Raw genomic sequence first — 24,204 nt, 5'->3', positions numbered from 1 at the left:
TCTATTTCTTTTCTGCAGTTGGACTGAATGGAGCCGCATTGTTCGATAAAAGCAGCAGTTCTATTACCGAATGCTTTCCGATAGATACGACTGGTCTGTTTGCTTGATTAGTTCTTGAATTATGCGGAAATGTATGCTTCATTTGTATGGCAGCCACCCTCCCCCCTCAGAGAGACGGGCGGATTGTCTATTCACCATAGAAACGTTTTGTTGTCTACTAAAACCTTCGCATGCCAAATTTGGCATTTTCTTGATTAGTTTTCGAGTTATGCAGAAATTTGTCTTTCATTTGTATGGCAGCACCCCCTTAGAGATGGAGGAGGAGTATCTAACCACCATACCACAATTACATAAATTGTTAGTAGCAAGACCGACACGATAAAAACGTGAATAAGCCCGAATTGATTTAACTTTGGGGATAATAGAGTAAAACCAACTTCCGAGATCATCCCTTCATTGATTATGTCAATTGATTATTTATTCATTCATTTTCGCCAAACAAATGTAGACTACATACTTATATATTAATGTTACAATGTTTTCTTAAGTTAAATATTATTCCTACGGTACATGTTTCTTTTAGCTGTTTTTTATTCATTGTTGTGTCAATTGAATCGCAGTACTGATTGTATATACGCATCATGCGATTGATAGGAGCTTTGTTTGCATAATTTGTTCTGGATATTTTGGTTAGAAACAAATTGCGTGTTCTTAGTTGACGCTCAGGTACATAGAAATTTAATTTTTCTAGTAAGCTGATTGTACTCGTTGCGAAATTAGATCATTAACAAAAGAAAGCATTGCAAATTTACGGCGTTCCTTTAGTGCTTGGATGTTTATGAGCATGCAGCGTGCTTCATATGAAGGAAGTGGGAATGATGTCCAGTTCAACTTACGGAGTGCAAATAAGAGAAACTGTTTCTGGACTGACTCAATGCGTTCTTCATGTACGGCCATATACGGGTTCCAAACGATGTTACAGTATTCCAGAATAGGCCTTACATATGTAATATATAAAAGCTTTATTGTGTATAGGTCCTGGAAGTTATGTGAGAAGCGTTTGACAAAACTTAACACACTATTCGCCTTATTTATTACAGAGTTGTAGTGTTCTATGAATGTGAGTTTACAGTCCAGGACGACGCCTAGATCTCTAACTATTTCACATTTTTCTACATTTTGATTTCCAAGACATTTTACAATATTTGGTACATGTTTTTTTCTTCTAAATGTACAAATGTACAAATGGAGTTGCACTTTTTCACATTCAGTGTTAGTAGATTTTTATCACACCAAGTATGGAATACATGTATTTCGTTTCGAAATGCTTCGATGACGTTTTCATTTCCAATTTCCGCGAAAAGCTTCATGTCGTCGGCATACACAAGTACATTGATACGCTTGAGAACGAAGGAGATGTCATTAACGTACAGAATGAAAAGAAGAGGACCAAGATGAGAGCCTTGTGGGATTCCCGATGTGACTTTTACTGGATTTGAGAGAGAATTTTGAAAATGAACAATTTGTTCACGATTTGTTGGATAAAAATTCAGCCAGTTTAAGAGTCCTTGTTCCATTACAATTTTCTGCAATTTGAAGAGTAGTAATGGAATGTCGGTGCGGTCAAACGCTTTACTGAAGTCAGTTTAAAGAGCTTGTACGTGTTTGCCATTTTCCATTGCATTCAAAATAAAAGTCACAAATGCCAACAGATTAGTTGCAGTTGAGCGGCCTTTGAAGAAGCCATGTTGCATACATGTTATTCTATTCTTTACTTGTTGGGAGACTTTTTCATTCACTATTGCTTCGAATAGTTTAGGAATGCAAAAGATAATGGCAATTCCACGATAATTACGAACGTCAGATTTAGCGCCTGAATTAAGGATAGGTACCAAAAAAGATTGTTTCCATTTTTCTGGGAATATTCCAGTTTGTAGTGACATATTGAAAATGAAATATAAGGGAGGGGTGAGTACCTCAGCCAGGTTCTCCAGAAATACAGGTGCTCTTCCGTCAGGTCCTGGTCCTTTCGTTCCATCTAATTTCATTAATGCATGACATATTTCTTGTTGTGAAAGATAGTTTACCGATATGTCATTTGAATACTACGGTTAAAAATGAAAAGTAGTCCCGATCGCGATTTTCTTCGGAAAATGTGGTATATACTTCCTGAAAGAATATGCAAAGAGATTATAAATTTCGTTCGAAGAATTCCCTACATCTTCATCGAGATGCATCTGCGATGGAAGGTTATTGCTTTTGAGCTTAGACTTTACGTAGTTAAAGAATTTCTTCGGACATGATTTGACTTCTGTTTCGACCTTTCTATTATACTCTTCGTGTGCACTTTTGATGGCAAAATTTAGTTCTTTGGCAATATTTTGATATTCCTGCAAATTTTGATTACTTTTGTCTATTTTGTATTTTTTGTGTGCTTTTTGTTTTCTATTATTTAAATTTCTCATTTGAGCGTTATACCAAATAGGATATTTGCTGCTTGAATTTCTTCGGCACAAATTCTGATATTATGTTATTCAGAATTTCGTGAAGAATATGTACGGATAAGTTGACATCTCGTTCGCTGTTTAATAAAGTATGCCATTCTATGGCTTGGTTTCAAAGTTCGTCTTGTTGTATTCCGGTACTTCTTCGTACTCCAATTGCCCACTCATTCGTGGGCAATTGTCTGTTATGTACAAAGATTGAGTATTCAATTGCTGTGTGAAATTTTTAATTTTTCCAAAGGGGAGTCATGGACTTATTCACACAAAACTAATGCCTATTGACGAATTTACATTGGAGCTCAGAACCACGAAAGTGATGATGTTTGTCTATTCTACGCACTGGAAATCGAGATTCGATCGTGATTATTCATTTTATTTCTATTTATCCAATTATTTAATTTTCATTTTTTTTATTATCAGTTTCGAATTAGGAACAGATTAGTTGCTTGGAATTCCCAAACAAAATTACGTAGACCGGTGCGCCGATAAACAGAATATATATTTTATGAATGCGATGTTGTTCTTGTGGAAATAAGCAATGAAGTTTAAATAAGCCTTAGTTTAATTAACCCACGTAAGCGCGAAACGCGGAGAAAATCGAACAAGGAGAAATACCAGAAAGCCCCATACATACCGGAAAGCCCCATACATATTCTAACTGACCTCGTACGATCGGACGGATCGGTTTTTGGGCGGATCGAACCGATTCGAACTGGACTCCGCACATGCCGAGGTCGTTTACGTAAGCACGTAAGAATCTGCGTACTCGTCCCGAGGCTATCATATCACTGTGCAAACTTCATCTCCATTTTTATCGCGGCTAGGATAATAGGTTGTAAAGATATAAATATTACTGATGGGCAGAACAGTAGGAGGCACACGGTTCTGTTTGGCCGGGCATTAAGCTGACGCTGACGTTCCAATGAAACCAACATGTGTGTGACATGGCCTTCGGTATCACGTTGGTACATTTACGTGATACAATTACAGAATAGATCAAGTGGTTTCTGACGCTTCTTCTTCATACGGTCTGTGGGTTTAAAATAACTCCAAGACGGTTTTCATTGCATGTGGATGATAAAACTTCTGGCGCCTTCGCCTGAGTTTCTAGGTGTGAATTTTTCAAATAAAAATTAGACAAAAATGCAATTACATCAAATGAAAAGCCATATCAAATCGGCACTTTTTATAAAATAAGTGATAACTTGATAACATCATTATTTCGTCTTCGAAAATACATCGTCTTTATGATTTACATCGCATCGAAGAGCTACTGGAGAAAGATCGGATTTATCGCTGTTTTGATACCATTCGATCATATGTAGTTTGCGTATCAAAGCGAGTGGCGTCTCACAGTTGTCAGAATATATGAACAAAAAAAACTATTTTGCATTTTTAACGACAGGAAAGTCGACGATATTTTTAACTTCTTGTCACTGATAAATCTGGACACACGAATCCTCAGTCCGTTCTATTTCTTCGCCTTCCATCATTTTTGTATTTCTCAAGGCTTCAAGGGATACATTGGACGTTTGTTTGTTGATATATTTGGAGGTTTGAATAAATTAACTAGTATTAATTAACATCAAACTACATTTATTAATATTTTATATGTTGCTCAACCCTAGGATTAAATAGACGTAATTACATCCGGTTTGAAGGTTACTCAATATTGGGGACTGTAAAGATTTAATTACATCCGGTCTATTTAATATATTTTATATATTTTTAATAGCTTTGAGTTTCTCCTGTTTGTTCTGTTTTTCGTTTATTACGCAGCACGGGGTTTTTTATTGGGGATTTTTAGAGGAATTTTGTATTTTCAACTCTACTCGCCATTAAAAGCAACTTCGCAAAGTATCTATCGCTCCCTCTCTGTCCTTCTCCCTTTTTTGAAAACTGTGAAAATATAGTGTCGGCCAACAGAAATGCCATTGTTCATTAATATTATGACTATTTTATATCAAAGTGCATTTCTTCACTATAAATTTTACTAGCACCATTTTAATGTGTTTTTTTTTTCAATAAAAATTCCTGGCTTTGGAAAAACACCCTTCAAGCCTTTATAAGGCCGTGGAAACTAGGCAAACTATCGACCCAAATTTCAGAGAACATAACCCTCACATGGGGAAAAACAAATATTTACCTTCGATAAAAAATAAACTATTGAAATAGTTGAAAAAAATAGATTGACTTTATTGCGCCTTTGGTTATGCAAAAAGCGAAAAAAAAATTCAAAATTGATTTTTTTTATCAAATACAGTATTTATTTCAATGAAAAAAGGGGAGAAGAGGGAAGGGTCTGTGTCTGAAAATAATCTGATATTATAATGATGAGTTTTGGTAAAGGGTGCATCACGGAAAAAACGCTGTAGAAATTCGCCCAGTAGACCGATCCTTTTGAAAATTTTAGATAGTAAAATAAAAACTGTTAAACAACTTTTGGCATTTTCTTTTTATTCATACTTCGAGCCCAAGCCCGTATGCTCGCACCTCCCTCTTTACCCCATACGTAAGGTTCTGTACAACGTCAGGTTGTAGTTTTTTTTGAACAGAAATCCATTTTCTCTTGAAGTCCGCCTCCGATTTGACAACTTTTGGGTTCTTCCGGAGGGCCTGCTTCATAATCGCCCAATATTTCTCTATTGGGCGAAGCTCCGGCGCGTTTGGCGGGTTCATTTCCTTTGGCACGAAGGTGACCCCGTTGGCTTCGTACCACTCCAACACGTCCTTTGAATAGTGGCACGAAGCGAGATCCGGCCAGAAGATGGTCGGGCCCTCGTGCTGCTTCAATAGTGGTAGTAAGCGCTTCTGTAGGCACTCCTTAAGGTAAACCTGCCCGTTTACCGTGCCGGTCATCACGAAGGGGGCGCTCCGCTTTCCGCAAGAGCAGATCGCTTGCCACACCATGTACTTTTTGGCAAACTTGGATAGTTTCTGCTTGCGAATCTACTCCGGAACGCTGAATTTGTCCTCTGCGGAGAAGAACAACAGGCCCGGCAGCTGACGAAAGTCCGCTTTGACGTAGGTTTCGTCGTCCATTACCAGGCAATGCGGTTTCGTCAGCATTTCGGTGTACAGCTTCCGGGCTCGCGTCTTCCCCACCATGTTTTGCCTTTCGTCGCGGTTAGGAGCCTTCTGAACCTTGTATGTACGCAGGCCCTCCCGTTGCTTGGTCCGCTGGACGAAAGAACTCGACAAATTCAGCTTATTGGCGACATCCCGGACCGAACTTCTCGGATCACGTCTAAACTGCTTTACTACGCGCTTGTGATCTTTTTCACTGACGGAGCATCCATTTTTGCCGTTCTTCACCTTCCGGTCGATGGTTAGGTTCTCGAAGTATCGTTTTAGTACTCTGCTGACCGTGGATTGGACGATTCCCAGCATCTTACCGATGTCCCGATGTGACAACTCCGGATTCTCGAAATGAGTGCGCAGGATTAATTCACGACGCTCTTTTTCGTTCGACGACATTTTTCCATATTTACGAAAAATTGACAGTGAAGCATGGCCAACGTGATCTATACACTCCCATCTGATTATAAGCGAAAGCTGAAGATTTAATTCCTAAAAATTAAATTTCTACAGCGTTTTTTCCGTGATGCAATTTGATGTGACACACCCTTTAGAAGTACTAGGAAATTTTTAGTAAAAGATAAATTCAACGGGGTCGATTAGAAGATCAATCAATGATCAGCTCTGCGATTGGACTCATGAACTTGCGCTTAGTAAGAAAACGTGAATGTTTGAAGGTGTTGATAACAAAAAACAAATTTTGGGCGAGACGAAGTTTGCCGGGTCAGCTAGTATAATTATAAAGCATTACAAACTTGAAACACAAAATTGCCAATAACATCAACCATTTCAGATACTGGATGCTCTTCATTTAATTTCAGAGTAACGTTCAAATCCGAAGAACATTTTCAAATATAAGTTATGTAATAAAGTACATCTGTACATCAGTTTAAATGTTGCTAACTAAGAAATACCACCCTTGACCTTCGCTGCTATCGCTTCACTCCATGGAATGTCTCTGAGATGTCACGGTTATACAATATGCATGATAAACGGTCCAAAATACACAACATAATCACACCCCTTGCAACTACTTGATGGTTATTCAAATACGCGAGATATTGCTACTACAGTCTCAGGTAGCATCATTGTTGGCGAAAAATAAGGTGCTATAAATTTAATGTGTCGTGATTGTTGCTCCACTACCGTTGGTTGACAAATTAACTCATCATGGCGTTATCTCAGGACGCAAACAAGAGCAACATATATTATACGAAGATGAAAGAAAGAGTGCGCTTAGGATTGTTTTCGTTTTTATACTTTGCAGGAGACCTTCAAATCGTTCATGAAGCTTTTTTTCGAAAAATATAAGTTTTACAGAATAACCGTTTAGATTTATTGAAAATACTTGTGTAATTGTCAACGGGATCAGTTTTTTCCTCGCGCTTTCATAATTCGAATGATTTACTTCATTTAAATAGTATCATCTGCATTGATAAGCCTGGACATTTCATATTCCCCTCCCCTGTGGTTTCTTAAAATATTAAACCTGTATTTTTCTATTTTTTATTAGGGTGTCCATTTCCATTTTAGGGTGGAAATTCGTGCCGATTGTGAGGAAGAAAACCAAAAACATATTTTTGTAGACATACACTTTTTCGATCACAGATGCACCGTTTTTTACTGAATATTTCAGTATCCTTCATGCAACTTGAGAATTCCATCCTCTCAGAACTTATGCTATGCAGTAAGTCAAATTACCGATTGGTCATCTTGCCTCCCTCTCCCCAACCATACCCACCTTAACAGAACACATATCATAGTTCCATTTTTGTGGAAAAATGGGAGCTATATTAACTCAATCAACGGTTTATCAAGCCAATTATCATTTATAGACACATACGAGAATCTTCTGTGGCTCGAATGAGATGTTAAGATGGGACATCAAATTACATCCATCATCATATTCCATACTCGTATACTTCATATTCAAATATTAAAATATCCTGTTCATATAAATTTAAAAGAAATTATTATAAACATTTAATAAATGTCAACACCGTAAGATTGAAGCTTTCCTCGACATATAGATGATAGCATTTGAACTTGTTTACATGCGCCTTTATCAAATATTGGGTTGGGGAAAAAGAAATGTCGTATATTGTCAATATATGGCAACATTTAAACCTATCTTGTGTTGTACTTATCGCATCGGGTCATACTATACGGCTATTTGAAGACGACAACCTGTGCTACAAGTGTCGTTTTGACAGTGTTGTGATTGTGCTTTTCAGTCTCAAGTTATAGCGCTTCAAAGATGGAGTCCACCAAGCAAGAAATTCGCCATATTTTACGTTTTTATTACCTGCGAGGTAAAACTGCAACGAAGGCGACCGAAAAAAATCGTGTAGTTTATGGACCCGATACTGTAACGATTCGCACAGCACAGCGTTGGTTTGATCGATTTCGTTCTGGTGTAGTGGCTTTCGAAGATACACCCCGTACTGGTAGGCAAATCGTCGTGGAAACCGATAAAATCCTTGAAATCATCCAAGTAGACCCGCATCTGAGCACTCGCTCAATTGGCCAGGAACTGGGTATAGACTATAAAACCGTTTGGAACCATTTGCAGAAGATTGGATTCAAAAAAAAGCTGGATGTATGGGTGCCACACGAGTTGACGCAAAAAAATCTTTTAGACCGAATCAACGCCTGCTGCTGAACTGCTGAAACGGAACGAACTTGACTCATTTTTGAAGAAGATGGTGACTGGTGATGGAAAGTGGATCACGTACGACAACCTAAAGTGAAAAAAGTCGTGGTCGAAGCGCGGTGAGCCGGCCCAAACCATCGCCAAGCCCGGATTGACGGTCAGGAAGGTTTTGCTATGTGTTTGGTGGGATTGGAAGGGTATCATCCACTATGAGCTGCTCAACTATGGCCAGACCCTCAACTCGGTTCTCTACTGTGTGCAGCTTGACCGTTTGAAGCAGGCGATTGACCAGAAGCGGCCAGAAATGATCAATAGGAATGGTGTTGTTTTCCACCAGGACAACGCTCGGCCTCACACATCTTTGATGACCCGCCAGAAGCTACGGGAGCTCGGATGGGATGTCCTATTGCACACACCGTATAGTCCGGACCTGGCTCCAAGTGATTATCATCTCTTCCGGTCCATGCAAAACGCTCTTGGTGATACTAAGATGGCCTCAAAAGAGGCTTGCGAAAACTGGCTGTCTGAGTTTTTTGCAAATTGGATAATTTTGAGTATGTTAAATAAAGCGTCAAATTTCGATCAGAAATACGACATTTCTTTTTCCCCAACCCTTCTTCTTCTTCAATGGCACTAACGTTCCTAGAGGAACTTCGCCGTCTCAACGTAGTATTACTTGCGTCATTTTTATTAGTACTTAGTTGAGATTTCTATGCCAAATAACACGCCTTGAATGCATTCTGAGTGGCAAGCTCTAGAATACGCGTGATCACAGTGCAAGTCGGAGGAAATTTCTTTGACGAAAAATTCCCCCGACCAGAACGGGAATCGAACCCGAACACCCGGCATGTTAGTTATGACGCTAACCACTCGGCCAAGGGAGCACCAACCCTATATTACATAAAATATATAATCAATAATTATTGGTTGAAGTTCTTACAAGAATCTCAACAGTTAATAATCTGAAGATGCAATATCTGGTGAGTAAAGCGGGTGGAGTTTTAGAAGTGCACTAGAAGCGTTCTGGATCGTTGATTTTAATACGTTCAGCTGCTAACAGTACTTGTTGAAATTTATCGAAACTAGTTGCTACAGATTTTCTTCCAGTCCTACCAGACCCAGCCATAACTTTATTCAAGCAAAAACCTGCTTCGGGGTTACTTGCTATTCACTTGCTAAGATTTTGTTTAACTCAACATTCTTGTGTATGATTTGTCCTTTACAATTCGCTACAAATATGTATTTTCGTCGCATTGATGAAACGAATCGCAGTATGAGATCAGTCCCTTCAAGTGTTTTTCGGTAAAATTAATCCTTATTCCGGAATCTGGTCGGATTTGGAATTAGCACAATGTTGCGTTCTTTAAAAGGAAATTCTAGTCTAGAAATTTGAAAAAAATCTTTTTTTTTTCTTCATATTTCTTTAATTCAACCTTTAAGAATATACCATAGAAGAGACTTTTCGAAAATCTCATTATTTACCAAGTTATAGCCATTTTAATGATGCGATATCTTATCTTGTACGGCCATAACAATTAACTTCAAACGCGTTTTTCTCGAAACATGTTTTTTCAAACTGGCTTACACGATATCTCAAGTTCTACTTATCCAATCTATGTTTATATGAATACAATCTGTATGCATCTCTCTATCGCATGAACCTATAAAAAAACATAACTTCGTAACTTTACTATTTAAAATAAATCAAGAAACTTGAAAAAATTGGTTTAAACAGCATTTTTTTCTTCAAATTTCCGCCATTTTGTCAAAAAACACGTTCTTGACTTGTCCGAGGTTCATGCGATAGTGGCATCTTTACTGATTCAGAATCTATTCGATTTGTTTGTTTCAGAAAACCAGAAGGGCTGGAATCTTGTACGCCATGGCACAACTTTTTTTTAACCCCCTCACTTGATCAGCTTCTAATTACGGATATATTTTTTTCCGTTCAATTTTTGTTTTATTGTTGAAAGATAGATAAACAAATAGTGATATAATGGATGGTAAAAATATTCTTTGTTTTACTTTTTCGAAGCTCGAAGAAACGTCCGAAATTCGTGTCTCTATCACCCTTAATCTGATCGAGTCAAATCCTATCAGGTCTTGCAAATGTGGCAACCTTGAAATGCAGAATGCAAAGGTTTATTTCGTTGGGATTGCGATATGTCAAATCCGACCGGGTTCCGTAATATGGGTTAAAACGAAGTCCATGCATTGTTGCATGTTTGCATGTTGCATGCATGTTTTCGTGATGTTTCGTTTCTCATGAACGATGATTTTCGACATCTGTAGCGAATCTACTAATTCATGTGCATCAAATATTAATCTTTTCTTTTAATTAATCAGCAGTAGCAGCATGAACTTTCCAGACAACTTAAAAGAAGCGAATTACAAAAATCACAAGACATCAATGAAGAACAACATCATTGCAAGAAATAGATCTCCAGAGATACGGCCCGTACACTCATGGAAGAATTTGTTGTTCGTTTCAATGTTCAGAAATCCTTGAGAGTTCTCGAAAAAAAAAGACGGGTGGGTAATGTCGGGGACATAACCGGAGTGACGTAGGACTATACAAAGAGGACGGTTTTTGCTAAATATATATTTTAAATATATTGTTTTGTTTTCTTCTCCTACGTGAAAACCTACCTATCTAACTGGAAAATGGATTAGTTTATTGTTTACTCTTTATGAACATGTTGGGGGTTCTGAAAAGAACCTTTGGTGTTGTTTTTTGGGTTTTTTTTACAAACTTGATTCTTGATTTTTTTTTTCTTAAGGCTTTTTACTTATTAAATGTTCAACGCCGGGCATCTTTCGGCGTATGCACATATCGTACAATCAAAATGATGGCTGTGATAAAGAATACATAGGTGGTCATCAGTTCATTCACTAAAAAAATTTCACTAAAAATTCACGGGAATTTTTAAACTGACTGGCTGGCTCGTGAATTACGCATGTGTGAGACTGCGACCAATGTTTCGTTCATTTTTTTTTCTTTTTCCTTTCCAATCGTGCTTCATTGTCGCTGCTGCTCTGGTTGGCCGTTTTGGTCGGTACGATTTGAGGAGCACAAAATGGACCAATCAAAAATGGGCACATAGTGCATTTGGACAATGCTTGATATTTCTCAATTATTCAATTATTTATCTCAAGAAAAATGAAATATTATACGTTATGATAGATGCGTAGATATATTTCCTATCAATTGATGCAAAAACCTTTGCGATCTATTGAGAAATGCTCGAGTTATAAGCGTTCCAAATCTTGCATTTTTTCCTACTTATTCAGTGCCTAGATTTTCATTTCACCCCCTATATCTTCCGGTTAGACGTAGTTACGTCTAACCGGAAGATATAGTTACCTTCAGAATATACATTTCAGGAAAGAGGTTCAGTCATATGAAGAAATATGGATGTTTGACTGAGCAGCACTCTCAGGCAGTTCAGTCTTTTTATTGAAAAAAACTGAGTACTCAGGGCGGGTGTGAAGTTCAAAAAATCGTGGAAATACAAAACAGATCTCATTCAATTTTGACTATTGATTTGAATGTTTTACTTTAAAAAATACTTAACGTGTCCACGTGGACAGTATCAAAACCCCCTCCCCCCCTCTTCGTGGACAAGCGTGGACATTTTCGTAACCCCTACCCCTCCTAAAGTTGTCCACGTGGTATGTGGACAGCCCCTAATGGGCACCTTACACGATCAACCAGATTGACAATAAGTGTCTTCAATATCGTGACAGCTAGGCTTTCAACATCTGATCTAACCTCAATCAATATTTTTTCCACCTTACACGGTCAATATCGCCCTCAACCCGAGACAACGAAAATATCCGCGATGGCTAGTGGCGACATTTGAGTTTGGGATCCAAACTATTCTCTATCAGATTAGAAGGCTAAAAGGCAATTTTCAATTGGTAAAATTTGAATGAAAATATCTACTTGGTATTATTTAATTAGTTGAAGCGCGTAGTCCTAACCTTAACTTAACCTATTTCCCCTGAATTTTCAGATATTCCTACTAAAATGTATTATTATAATATAACGTCAATCTCAGACATAATTTTTGTATGGGATTTTCTCACCACTTGCAGAAAAAAAGTGATTTGCATTCACATAGAATACTAATTTGATTCGTAAAAGTTAATTTTCATTCATAATTTACACTTTAGAATTCGGTTTTTCTTCTCAAAAATACATCATAATACTCGTTTCACAAATACAGACTGTTCCTTTCAGTTTCAGAGATGCCAGATTATTTTAGTTTGCGAAAATATATGCAAGTTATTTTATCTGCAAGCAAATGTTTTTATTCCATAAATGAGACTATGACAGCAGAACCCCGATTATCCGCGAGCGGGTGATCCGCCCTGCGGATTATTCGTTACTGTGAGTTCCATAGTAAATCAATAAGCCTTTCCGGAATTTGTTAGTGAGTGGTAGGCCCATGCTCTTTTGTTGTGGTCATGGCTTTTACATTATTTAGCCACTGGTGTACACGACCTTAGAGATGGATAGTTGATTGATTTCTGTATTGATAGAACATAGTTTTTATGTTGAAACATCTCTTTTCGTGTTTGCATTTTTTTGTCCTTTAATGGGTCATCCGCGATTTTCGTTAATCGCGGTGAGTTTGCCCGACTATTCCGCGGATAATCGGGATTCTACTGTAGCTTGAATTAACACATGATGTTTTTTTCATCTGTGATTTTCCCAGATCTTCTCATTCTCCAAATTTTATAGCGGAGTGTGAAGAAACACACAACCCGCTCACTAGCGCAAAGAATGACCGAGTTCAACGTTAAAAAATTCCTAAAACGTTGGTAAGTTTCATCCACTCTCTCACCATCACATTGTATACTTTGAAGTTTTGATTTGTATCGTGAAAAGTACCGTATTTTGCTATTCAAATTATCGGTTTTCCAAACCAAAAGCTTCCATTTATGATTCCTACAATTTCAGTAGTTTATAAATTTTAATTGCAATCGCAAAAAAGACTAATAGAAATTAAATGTGCGCTTGCATATCTGGCAACTCAGTCTGGAAGTCCGTGAGGTAAAACGTCAACATCATGCATCCATATGAAATGTCACGATATTGATGCTCGAAAATCAGAAAATCCGGATTTCTGCGTCGTCGGCCATGTTCAGCTGTCATTATGCTCTCAAATGTCATCATATTGTCAATAAAGTTGACCGTGTAAGGTCAGCTTAAAGATATTTGAAAAAAAAATCACCTGACATCCCTGGCACAAACCGAACGTGGTGCATGGAAGCCACCACACGTTTGATGAGCGAACTAGTAGAGCTTAGCATATACATAAACCTGTTCCACTTGCCTACCCCTTCTGCGAAACACAAAATAATCGGACATTTAAAACGTCACTCATTTGGTGCGTTCGCCAGCCGGATACATTCACAATTTCAGTAGGTAAAATTTTGTTTAAAAAAAGTACTGATTTTCCTAAATATACGGATTCGTTTCCTTCTAGAATTCATCTGAGATTGCCGACGTGAAACTCTGCCACAATGTCCGCCTGGAGAGCAGCTGGTCTGAAGTGAGTATCGTGCCCCGAAATGTCTACGTTCTGCTTATTGTTACCTTACGTAACCTACGCACCAGAACCGAAAGATTTCGCGATCCTTTTTTAATTTTTCTTCCTCCGTAGCTACATCAACTATTCAAACATTGCCGCACGCTTGCTGCGTAAGGCATTGAAACCCGACCTGCGCGCCCAGGCTTCCCGTCGAGATGATTCCCACATCAGGTTCACCAAATGGATCAATGGAAAACCAGAAAGTGAGTAGGCCATTTGAAAACGGTTCTTCTGTTTTGTTCAGATAAAGGTGAAGGGTTATTTATGAATAACGTCGTTTATCGATAATTTTCAGCTGAAAAATAAAGTGATAGATTACTTTGATGCACCAGGGTCAGGGTCAAAGAAGAGTGGGAATTGTAAGTTTTGGGTGAAACGGTTTGTGCCAGTAGTTTAGTGGTGGCTGTCATTGCGTGTAAATATCTGGCAAAAACTAACAAATGTATCAAAATTGGCTCGGTTTTACCCTAGAAATTATTACCCAATGTCATAGCATTGAAATTTTTGACAAATTGAAATCTACTAATTACCGTAATACTGAGAAACATCCACCAAAATTCAATATTTACAAATATTTCGATTCCATTGAATATGTGTAAATATCAATCTGTGCTGTTTTTCGATCTTGTTTGATCATTTAACTAACAGAAAAATTGTTCGAAATTCTTCTCTAATGCTTTATTGTTTATTGTTTATTTTTACAGAGGTGGCCGAGAAGATTTAAATTCGGATGGAAGCAAAAATATCTGAATTAGTTCCATAATATAAAAATCACAACTGTCCAAGGAATGTAAACTTTTTTCTTTTTATTAAATATATTATAGTACGAAAGAAATCCTTTGATCAAACATCCATCACCTAAGCTTAACTTTTGCATTGCCGTATCTTGAGTTTATAATATCAAATTACACGTTTGGGACCTTCGCCCACCTTTGTGTTGATTATATATTTAATGAGGTTATTTTGGTTTGGACTGAACGATTCACTAGCTTCAGGCAGATCGTTCACGTCAACTGATATTCCTTTAATATACTCTGGACTTCCCAGTTTGTCGTTAGGAAAGACTCGATTTACCACCGCCAGCAGTTCCGGAACATCCTTTTCCAACAGATAGAGACAGGCATTCGGACCAGCATCGAATGTGTAAGCCACCCGAATCTCGTTCTTCAGATCGTTAAACTGATGCACCATATTAACAATTTCATGTGAAACATCATTCATGTAAACGCACGGTGGGTAAGTGTCCAAGCAAACGGCATGGAATTGGTTACTATCTTGCATCGTAATTCGTCCGAACGTTTGAAAGTCTTTGTTGTTGAGTGCCTGTCAAAAAAAAACCGTCATAACTCCAGAAATTTAGGTGATTTATAACACAATCTAACCGTCACCAATACTCTTGTATGTTTTGGAACACAGGATTCTGTCCGATATTTGAGCAGTTTGGAAGTTTTCACGCTGGTAGACATTCCACTCGTCGAGCTGGTCTTCTTGCGGGTGTCATTCACCACCAAGATAACGATTCGCATCTCTGGCCAAATATCATGGGCCGTCAACTGAACGGCAATGGAATCGCTGCCATCCAGCAGGTCTCCTTTGCGCCACTGGACGAATCCACCGTACAAACTCCGACACGCCGATCCACTGCCCTGGCGAGCGATAGATGATATTTCGTCCTTTTCGATACCATATAAATGAGCTAATGTGTACACTAAAACAACATTGGGCGGACTCAGTAGAACAAACATTTTTTCAATAATCTTAGCTTATATTCACCTAAACAAGCGTAACCTGAGGCACTTGAGGCAAGCCCAGCGGCAGTGGGAAAATTATTTTCCGTCTGTACATGAACTTTCCAGTTTAAAATATCCTTCTTGCCGCTTTCCGAAGATGCGACCCGTTTCTTGACTGAAATCAATCGATTAAGACATTCTTATGCATTTATCTCAAACCGTTCAGAATAACTCACTTTCTTGAAGGCATCGTAACAAACGAGGATTTTCGAACGATTCTGTCTTTCCGTTAAGAACTATTCTGTTCTCTGTGAAGCTCGCACACGTGCTAATTGTTGTTTTGGTACACAGCTGGAATAAATTTACATATATTTAATGGACACCCTTTCATTCAACGGATGAGATTTCACTTACATGGTCCGTGGATAACGTAGCACTAACCGAGTCATTCAGTGGTAAAATCAAATCCTCGTCACGCTTTCCCCCTTTGGATGATGATAGTAACAAAAATTTACAACGACCGAATCCTCAGCAAGACAAAGTACTTACAATATTTAATAACTGCTATGTTAACGGGTGCAATACATGTCACAGTGATCATTTTCGCTGACTACGAGATAAACTCTGGTTCTTTAGCGACGTGGCTACAACGATGTTTGGATAACGACTGCAGTGAAAATATTTTTTTCTCTGCTTTCTCTTTGTTTATTTTGAATGCATTATCGTGTTGACGGCATTGAGCTTCGTTTACGAGTTTAGGGGAGCGTCAAAGATTAAAATGGATTTTCAGGCGGAATGAACACATTTTTAAAATTAGAATTATAAATTAAAATTAACTTCTCCGTTTCAATTTAGTATTATATTTTAACGAAAAAATACGTTTCTGCAGGAGGTGAAAATATCTCATATGAAAATTGTTTTTGTAGAAATTTTAATATTATAATGAATAATTTCAGTAAACTATCGAAAATGTATAGACAAATGGTTGAAAAAAGGTCAAGAATACTTGTTTCAAGTAATTAAATAACACGATGTAAAAATGTTCATTCAAGTTTTAACATTTTAAAATTCTCTTCGTGCCTGTCTGATGATTATGGGACCCAAATAATGGCGCCAAATTAAAAGTCGCTACCAGACGTCGATGGTACAATCGTGGCATCGTGAATTCACCCGATAGCATTTTTAAAATGTTGAAATTTGAATGAAAAATTTCATGTCATGTTATTTTATTACTTAAAACACGTAGTTCTGACTCTTACATAGCTATTTGGTTATACATTCTCTAATGTTTTCACAAAAACTCATCATTATAATATAACATAATCATCAGACATAGTTTTCGTTTGTTTTTTTTTTAAATTTGCGAAAAATGTGTTGCTCTATTGCATAGTATACATATTCGGTACGGAAAAGTAAATTTCATTCATTAGTTTATTTCGAAAGTGTGTTCATTTCCACTGAACATCTATTATCATTTTTGAAGCTTCCCAAACTCGTAGCACGAAGCTCAATGTCGTCAACGCGAATTGGTAGTAGGGACTACCCATGCATTACGAAACATAAATTTTTTTTCCAACTTTTATTATGTACACTCTCCGAAAAAAATGAAAAAAATACTATAATTGTTCACACATTTTACGCAATAAAAATGGCAAACAAATATCAAACCCGCAGTATAAGCCGTCGTTGATTTAACATATACAGATCCCGAAAATTATTTATAACTACTAAAAAGTTTAAAAAAAAATGAGGAAAAAGTTCGTTTTAGGCACGGTTCGATTTTGGCAACACAAAATATTCATTTTCGTTTAGTAGTTATAAATAAGTTGAGATCATTAAAAAATTATACAACGCAAATATTTTAATCTTTGCAATTTTGTTTTGGCATTCGGCGCCTGAAGGTTTCGAGGAAGCGACTATCTAGTGATATCTCAAGCGTGGAACTCTTTAAATTTGATTTTCATCTCACGCGCAAGAGTGATTGCCGATGAGAGTTCATTTGTCGTAGTGAAATTATCATTTGATGTAAAGAAATGGATCTAAACTGGTCGCAAAATTCAGGTAAGTTAACTGATTTCAATAGATTTTCGATAATTTCGTATTTTGAGTTTTAAATTTGTAACAAAAATTACAAAATTTAAATAACAATTTGTTTTTGTTAGTTTGTTTCTGTATATAGTTTGTGTCAAAAGTTATGTTTTGCATTCGTATACTGTGCGATCGTTGTCGAGCGTGTGAGCGTGAGTGTGGAATTTGTAGCATATAGAGATGTATCCAATAAGCGTTCATAGTTCGCGTTTACATAATCACATCACTTACCTTAGTGAATCCTGCGAAAATTGTAAACGGATTGCCATTGGAAAAACAAAAATCCTGCTGCAAGAATTACGTGCAACTATTTTGAAGAAATTTACTATAGTAAAACCACAAAATCTTAGCTTTTAATTTTTGCTTGGTTGCATATTAGGTACATTAGAGTGCCGAATGAATGTAAGGAAAAAGTGACCTTCAAATTTTCGGAAGGAACTTTCTGCACAATGTTGATTCCCGCGAAAAATACCCTATGCAAAATTTATTTACTAGTGTCGCCAGGTCGTCAAAGTTGGAGCTTTTTGAACCCAAGGGATATTATCCAAAAATCGACTCTCTGGGACCTAGAAGACAAATAAAAATCGAGATGATAGTAGATCTCGACGTTTCATGCAATTTGAAGTCATTTGGCATCAAACAATATTTTTCCAAAACTCCGAAATCATGTACTCCCTCATGAAATGTTCATTTTACTCCCAAACTCATGTACATTGGGCGGTTTTACGGTTTTCGAAAAACTCAAACATTAACGTTTTTGCGACACTAGTAAATAAAGTTTGATTAAGCTGAAATTTTGTATATGTACTGTATTTTTTGCGGGAATAAACATTTTTCAGGAAGTCCCTTTCGTAAATTTGAGATGACCCTTTTAGCACCCTGATGCACATGAAAAAAATAAATAATAAATAATGATAATATAAATTACAATTAATAAAATAATTATTTGCCAAACAAGTTTTATTAATTTTACTCCGCGATAATATCGTAACATATGAAGATGTTAATTAGACACCTTTTGAGAATCCAAAAACCATCTTGGTCTATCCAAGCGGATTGAAGTGCACAGATATGCATCAGATATTAGGTGCACAGATATACATCAGATATTAGGCACTGGCTAACGTCTGTTAGCATGAGCGGCAGTTTGGGAGTTGAACGAGCCAAAACTACATAACACAACACGACATGTTTATATCTTAAACAGCGTGATAATATTTTTTTTATCCCATTTATTTATTTATTAGGCTCATTAGCATTTTAGCTGTGACAGAGCCGGGTTTTAATCGTGTACATGAACATATGTTTTTGTTTCTATAAACTGTAAATTACACAGTAGTTAGTAGTAGCCATTTAGGCGTTAAGTTTTCTGTTTCATTACATTATGGTAAATTACACAGTAGTAGCCATTTCGGCGTAAGGGTATTCTTTCTGTTCTTCCATTGTTCAGCAGACCGGACAGCGGAGACAGTTGATATTGATCATTGTTGGGTTATTTATAGAACAGCAGCCCGATGTTTCTTGCAGAGCAGAGCAGTTGTATGGATGAATCGATCTAATTTCGACCGTGGATCGATCTCCATCGCTGATGATGTTTGCGTGGACGTAGTTATTCTATAACAACACAAATATGGTCAATTGAGGGTCCTGAGTTTGAACTCACGGCCGATCGCTTTGTAAGCGAACGCGTAACCAAGTAGCTACGAAGACCCCCCTAGTGATAATATTTATATCGATTTTTTGACGTAGAACTACGTCTTTCAGGAAGGGTGCCAAATCAGAAAACAGGTCACGTTTTTATGAAATAAAGTTAACGTTAATAACCATTTTCACAGTGAACGAATTATCAAAATTTGCATACCCATCGAATCGGAAATTCTCTAAGATTTGTTTGATATGTTATATTAGGCTGTCAAAAAAGTCCTGCGGTATTTCCGCGAGGTGTCGTTGTAAGCGCGTAGTTCTAGTTGTATTCATTGTACCGAGTCATACTATTGTTGGAAAGGTATTTTTGCGCGCTATAATATAGTCCTTGACAGTGTTTTGTTTGGTTAAGTCGTTCGTGAGTTATAGTGTCGCAAATATGGAGCAAAATAAAGAGAAAATCCGACATATTTTACAGTACTACTATGACAAAGGCAAAAATGCATCTCAAGCTGCCAATAAAATTTGTGCAGTTTATGGACCCGATACAGTTTCCATTTCCACCGCACAACGATGGTTTCAACGTTTTCGTTCTGGTGTAGAGGTCGTCGAAGATGCGCCACGCTCCGGAAGGCCTGTCGTCGAAAATTGCGACAAAATCGCTGAATTAGCCGAGAAAGACCGGCATAGTAGCAGCCGTAGCATCGGCCAAGAGCTGGGGATAAGTCATCAAACCGTTATTAACCATTTGAAGAAGCTTGGATTCACAAAGAAGCTCGATGTGTGGGTGCCACACACGTTGACGCAAAAAAACATCTTTGACCGTATCGACGCATGTGAATCGCTGCTGAATCGCAACAAAATCGACCCGTTTCTGAAGCGGATGGTGACTGGCGATGAAAAGTGGGTCATTCACGACAACGTGAAGCGCAAACGGTCGTGGTCGAAGCCCGCTGAAGCGGCTCAGACGGTGGCCAAGCCCTCATTAACGGCCAGGAAGGTTCTGCTGTGTGTTTGGTGGGATTGTCAAGGAATAATCTATTATAAGCTGCTTCCCTATGGCCAAGCGCTCAATTCGGACCTGTACTGCCAACAACTGGACCGCTTGAAGGTAGCACTCATGAAGAAGAGGCCATCTTTGATAAACAGTGGCCGCATTGTCTTCTATCAGGACAACGCCAGGCCACACACTTCTTTGGTGACGCGCCAGAAACTCCGGGAGCTCGGATGGGAGGTTCTTTTGCATCCGCCGTATAGTCCGGACCTTGCACCAAGTGACTACCACCCGTTTTTGTCCATGGCGAACGAGCTAGGTAGTCAGAAGTTAGCCACAAAAGAGGCCTGTGAAAATTGGCTATCCGAGTTTTTTTGCCAATAAGGAAGCGAGCTTCTATAACAGGGGTATTATGAAGTTGGCATCTCGTTGGGAACAAGTCATCGAACAAAACGGCGCATATTTGACTTAAAACAGATGATTGTAACTAATTTTACGAACAAATGAAAATTAAAAAAAAATACCGCAGGACTTTTTTGACAGCCTAATATATTACAATTCGCTAATCTCTAAGCGTTTTAAATTCATGAAAACGGGAAGAACTTCCTTTTTGACGTAGAACTACGTCTTTCATTAAGGGTGCCAAATCAGAAAACAGGTCACGTTTTTATGAAATAAAGTTAACGTTAATAACTATTTTGCCGCGAACGGATTTTGACGATTTACACACTAAACTAGTCAAAAAATCCGTAAGATTTGTTTAATATGCTATACATTGGAATCCCCTGGTTTGTAAATGGTTAAAATTCATGAAAACTTTAAGCGTTTCCATTTTCCCATACATTTGTTCTGTCCATTTGTGTGCATTCCCGAACAGAGATGTCAATAACGAGCAACTTATCGACGACTAACGGAGGGGAAATCGTAGGATTGCAAGTCTCCGTGAACGAAGGAAAAGTAGAAGAATGAAGGGGAATACTTGCCTAGAGTATAAACAGTGGATCTCGCTGAGGAAAACTTTCATTCGGCATCGGACTGTTGAGCAATCCAGTTCACTTTGCTTTCGCCGCGCTTCGATCTAAGATTGGACCCCACCAGTGGTAATCCAACTTGGATATCGTCGTTTGGTTTTTCTGTTAGTTTTTCGCGTTATTCGTATTGTGTTTTTCTTTCCGCGTCATAAATTGGACGCTTCGTGTAGTGTGTGATGAGCACGAAGAAGAGGAAGGCAGGCTCGAGCCCTGCAAAAAATGAACGCATTGCCAGGGGCAATAAAATTTCGAGGCAAGCGTCATCTAATGATGCACGCGATGTTGGTGCAGTGAAAAGCGCTCGCATTGAACCGAGCCTTCGCGAGTGTGACACCGCATCGAACAACAGCGAAATAGGTGATTTCGGCGCGTTGGTCGAAAATGTAAACGCCGTTACCCAGGCAGCAACCAAAATCAAGCTCCTCCCGCTGGTGGTGAAGGCGGCCGCTCTTGACAAACTCATCAGCGAATTCGCATCCATGGGCAGAGTACAAGCTGTGTGCAGAGCTGCGATTTGTCGTGAGAATCAAGTGATGGTACTCACACAAAGATAATCAACAAATTTTGTACTGCGATTATCTTTGGTGACCATCCCAAAGTCAGTCCAATAGTGTGAGAAGAGTATTATCACAATACTAACGCATGGTGAACTTCTACTTGACGGTAGAAATCCGAGCTCCTTGGTGAGTGTCCTGTCGCTGAAATGTCAGAATAGTGCGACACTCAAAAGTCTAGCTGATGGTTTGGTGTTTGGCGATATTCACAACATTCGCCTCTTTGTGTTCGTTCTTCGTGACTAGGGATGCCAGATGTGAATATACAGTTTCATTTTAAATACAATTTGAAGAATATTGTGTTCTCAGGCATGTATTTTCTTTTCAACTTTTCAGTCGGCCTTAACGTTTTTAGCGGCACTTCGCCGATTCTACGTAGTAATACACGTGTCATTTGTACTAGTACTTAGTTTGTGGAATAACACGCCTTGCGTATCCCCTCTATTCCGGCTCCCGATCGGGTTTGAAATTAGCAAAATGATGCATTTTGTAACCCGTTCGACTTCGATTTTTTTTACCAAATTTGTTTCTCATCATTGCAAGGATACTAAATCTGCAGACATGTTCGCAATTTTACTGATATTAAATGTCCTGTCTATCCTATTGCAAACTTATATTTTCAGTTGCAGACTGTAGGGATATGGTATTTCTTCTCTTTATGACTTGATTCCCTGCGCTTAAAACCCCTTTTTTCAAACATTACTTTGCTATTCTCGCGGTTACAAAAGTATCTGCATCTCAGATTTCATCAACATTTCAGATTTTTGTCGAAGATTTTCAAAAAAATCATCTGTCATATCTGGAGGTGATGCATTTACTCTGACAAAGGCCAACACGAAAACAACAAGTCACCAAGTATTTTTGTATTATACATCAAATATTTTTGTGTACAATGGCTCTCTGAGTTGACCCCTACCGATCACGCCAGCTGTCCAAACTGGACTACAAAACGCAAGTTGCGCATCTGATTAATCTTCGCTCCCAGGGAGACTTCCCGCATCTCATGTTATACGATCCTTCCGGGCCAGTAAGAAAACTCGCATCATGTATCTGCTGTGGAAACTTTACCAATCGGGCGTGGAACAGCTACGCAATGAAATAATAAACTTCACAACGCCCTCGAACCGGGAGGTGGAAATCAGTATCATCAGCAGTAATTACCACATCGAGTTGAATTCATCGGTTACCGGGATATATGACAGGGTGGTCCTGTCGGATTTGATCAATCAAATTGATCCCAGCGGGTAGAGTGAATATGAGACTCGTCTTGTCCGTGGTGGATTAGCTGACCAAAGATACCCAGGATGCGCTGAGAAGAACCATTGAAAAGTATGTGTCTAGGTGCAGATTGATTTTGTGCCCCAATTCTACTTCGCGGGTTATTCCCGCGGTGAGAAGTCGTTGCTTGGGAATAAGGGGGCCGGCTCTATCTTAGGAGGATATTCTTAAAATTTTGAATGTAATATTGTGATTTGTTTGTTTGTTGAATGTAACAACACTATTTGCATTTCAGCACATTCCTTCGGAGAAAAGAATTACGCTATCCTCATGCTGGAAGCTTGCAAGGTACAACCGTAACCGTTCACGGACAACTAAGAAGTACCGGAAATTGACTGGCAAATAATCCATCGAGAAACTGCCAATCAGATTGTCCTCGAACAAAGTCCACAGAAGCTGGAGGGGGTGAGCGAACGGCTATACGAGCTGCTATTTCAAGGCGTTCTATCGAATGTTATAATCTTGGTACCGAATCTGGTTTAAAATTGCGATATGAGTCTGAAGACGCAAACATTGAATTTTGCCGGGCATTATGAACACTGGATGCAGCAAGGAAGCAAACATATATTCCATCTGGACGTGTTCGTGGCGCAGTTTGTAACACTGTATAAGAAGTTTCTCAATAAAGCCTCAATGGAAGTGGATGATTTTCGAGCGATTCTTTAAGATCGCAATTTTCTTTCGTTTTATAAAAAAATGAATTTTTTGTATTCATCTCACGTTTATGAACTAAACTTCAATAGTTCTGGTAAGGCTTAACTCTAAATAAAAAAAAACGCCTTGTCGGTTTTCAATCGGATCATTTTCATGATCTGCAAATAATTATGAAATGGTAAATTTATCAATTTACTTAAATACCATTTCATTCAAATAATGGTTTTGACTGCACCATGTTTATTTGAAAATTATATTTAATTTAACTTTTGAAATTATGACACCATAATCTTTTTTATTATAAATGTTTGTTCATTTTAACTGCAAGAAATAAATACTCGAATACTAAAAGACAATTGTTCGAATGAATCGAATATTTACAAATGGCCCCACGAT

General features: G+C 38.1%; 2 protein-coding genes and 1 pseudogene across 6 annotated transcripts in view; 2 read left to right on the top strand and 1 right to left on the bottom strand.

The window, feature by feature from the left end:
• The window catches only part of LOC129763470 (protein stunted-like), a 418,419-nt gene extending 403,789 nt beyond the window's left edge, over positions 1-14,630 (top strand). The window contains exons 1-5 of one of the 5 annotated variants that reach the window (XR_008740933.1): positions 13,578-13,665; positions 13,731-13,796; positions 13,908-14,038; positions 14,131-14,194; positions 14,540-14,630. Coding sequence is in view for 4 of the 5 variants with exons in the window: in XM_055762561.1 (XP_055618536.1) it covers positions 13,768-13,796; positions 13,908-14,038; positions 14,540-14,559 (180 nt within the window). In the remaining variant the exon portion in view is untranslated. Of the gene's footprint in view, positions 1-13,577; positions 13,670-13,730; positions 13,797-13,907; positions 14,047-14,130; positions 14,195-14,539 lie in introns of those variants that run through there. The other 4 variants (XM_055762559.1, XM_055762560.1, XM_055762561.1 and 1 more) reach the window with 4 other exon arrangements.
• LOC129763467 (diphosphomevalonate decarboxylase) lies at positions 14,616-16,346 on the bottom strand. The gene is made up of 6 exons (XM_055762556.1): positions 16,115-16,346; positions 15,980-16,050; positions 15,802-15,916; positions 15,609-15,740; positions 15,218-15,543; positions 14,616-15,158 (listed from the first exon to the last, which is right to left on the bottom strand). Exons 1-6 carry the CDS (start codon positions 16,164-16,166, stop codon positions 14,736-14,738), a joined length of 1,119 nt encoding a protein of 372 aa, XP_055618531.1. The 5' UTR covers positions 16,167-16,346; the 3' UTR covers positions 14,616-14,735.
• Positions 16,347-22,768: 6,422 nt separating this feature from the next.
• Positions 22,769-23,799, top strand: LOC129763468 (replication factor C subunit 3-like; annotated as a pseudogene).
• Positions 23,800-24,204: the final 405 nt, after the last annotated feature.

The sequence above is a fragment of the Toxorhynchites rutilus genome, chromosome 1, assembly GCF_029784135.1.
Source record: "Toxorhynchites rutilus septentrionalis strain SRP chromosome 1, ASM2978413v1, whole genome shotgun sequence".
Classification (NCBI taxonomy): domain Eukaryota; kingdom Metazoa; phylum Arthropoda; class Insecta; order Diptera; family Culicidae; genus Toxorhynchites; species Toxorhynchites rutilus.
The sequence above is the reverse complement of the archived record's forward strand: the minus strand, read 5'-3'. Positions and strand labels throughout refer to the sequence as shown.

Excerpts from the sequence above, each read along its gene's own strand:
- LOC129763467 (XM_055762556.1), bottom strand. The coding sequence starts at position 16,166 with ATGATCACTGTGACATGTATTGCACCCGTTAACATAGCAGTTATTAAA. Across the intron at positions 16,051-16,114 it reads CATAGCAGTTATTAAATATT|GGGGAAAGCGTGACGAGGAT; the intron begins GTAAGTACTTTG and ends CATCATCCAAAG. Across the intron at positions 15,159-15,217 it reads ATACAAGAGTATTGGTGACG|GCACTCAACAACAAAGACTT; the intron begins GTTAGATTGTGT and ends TTTTTTTGACAG.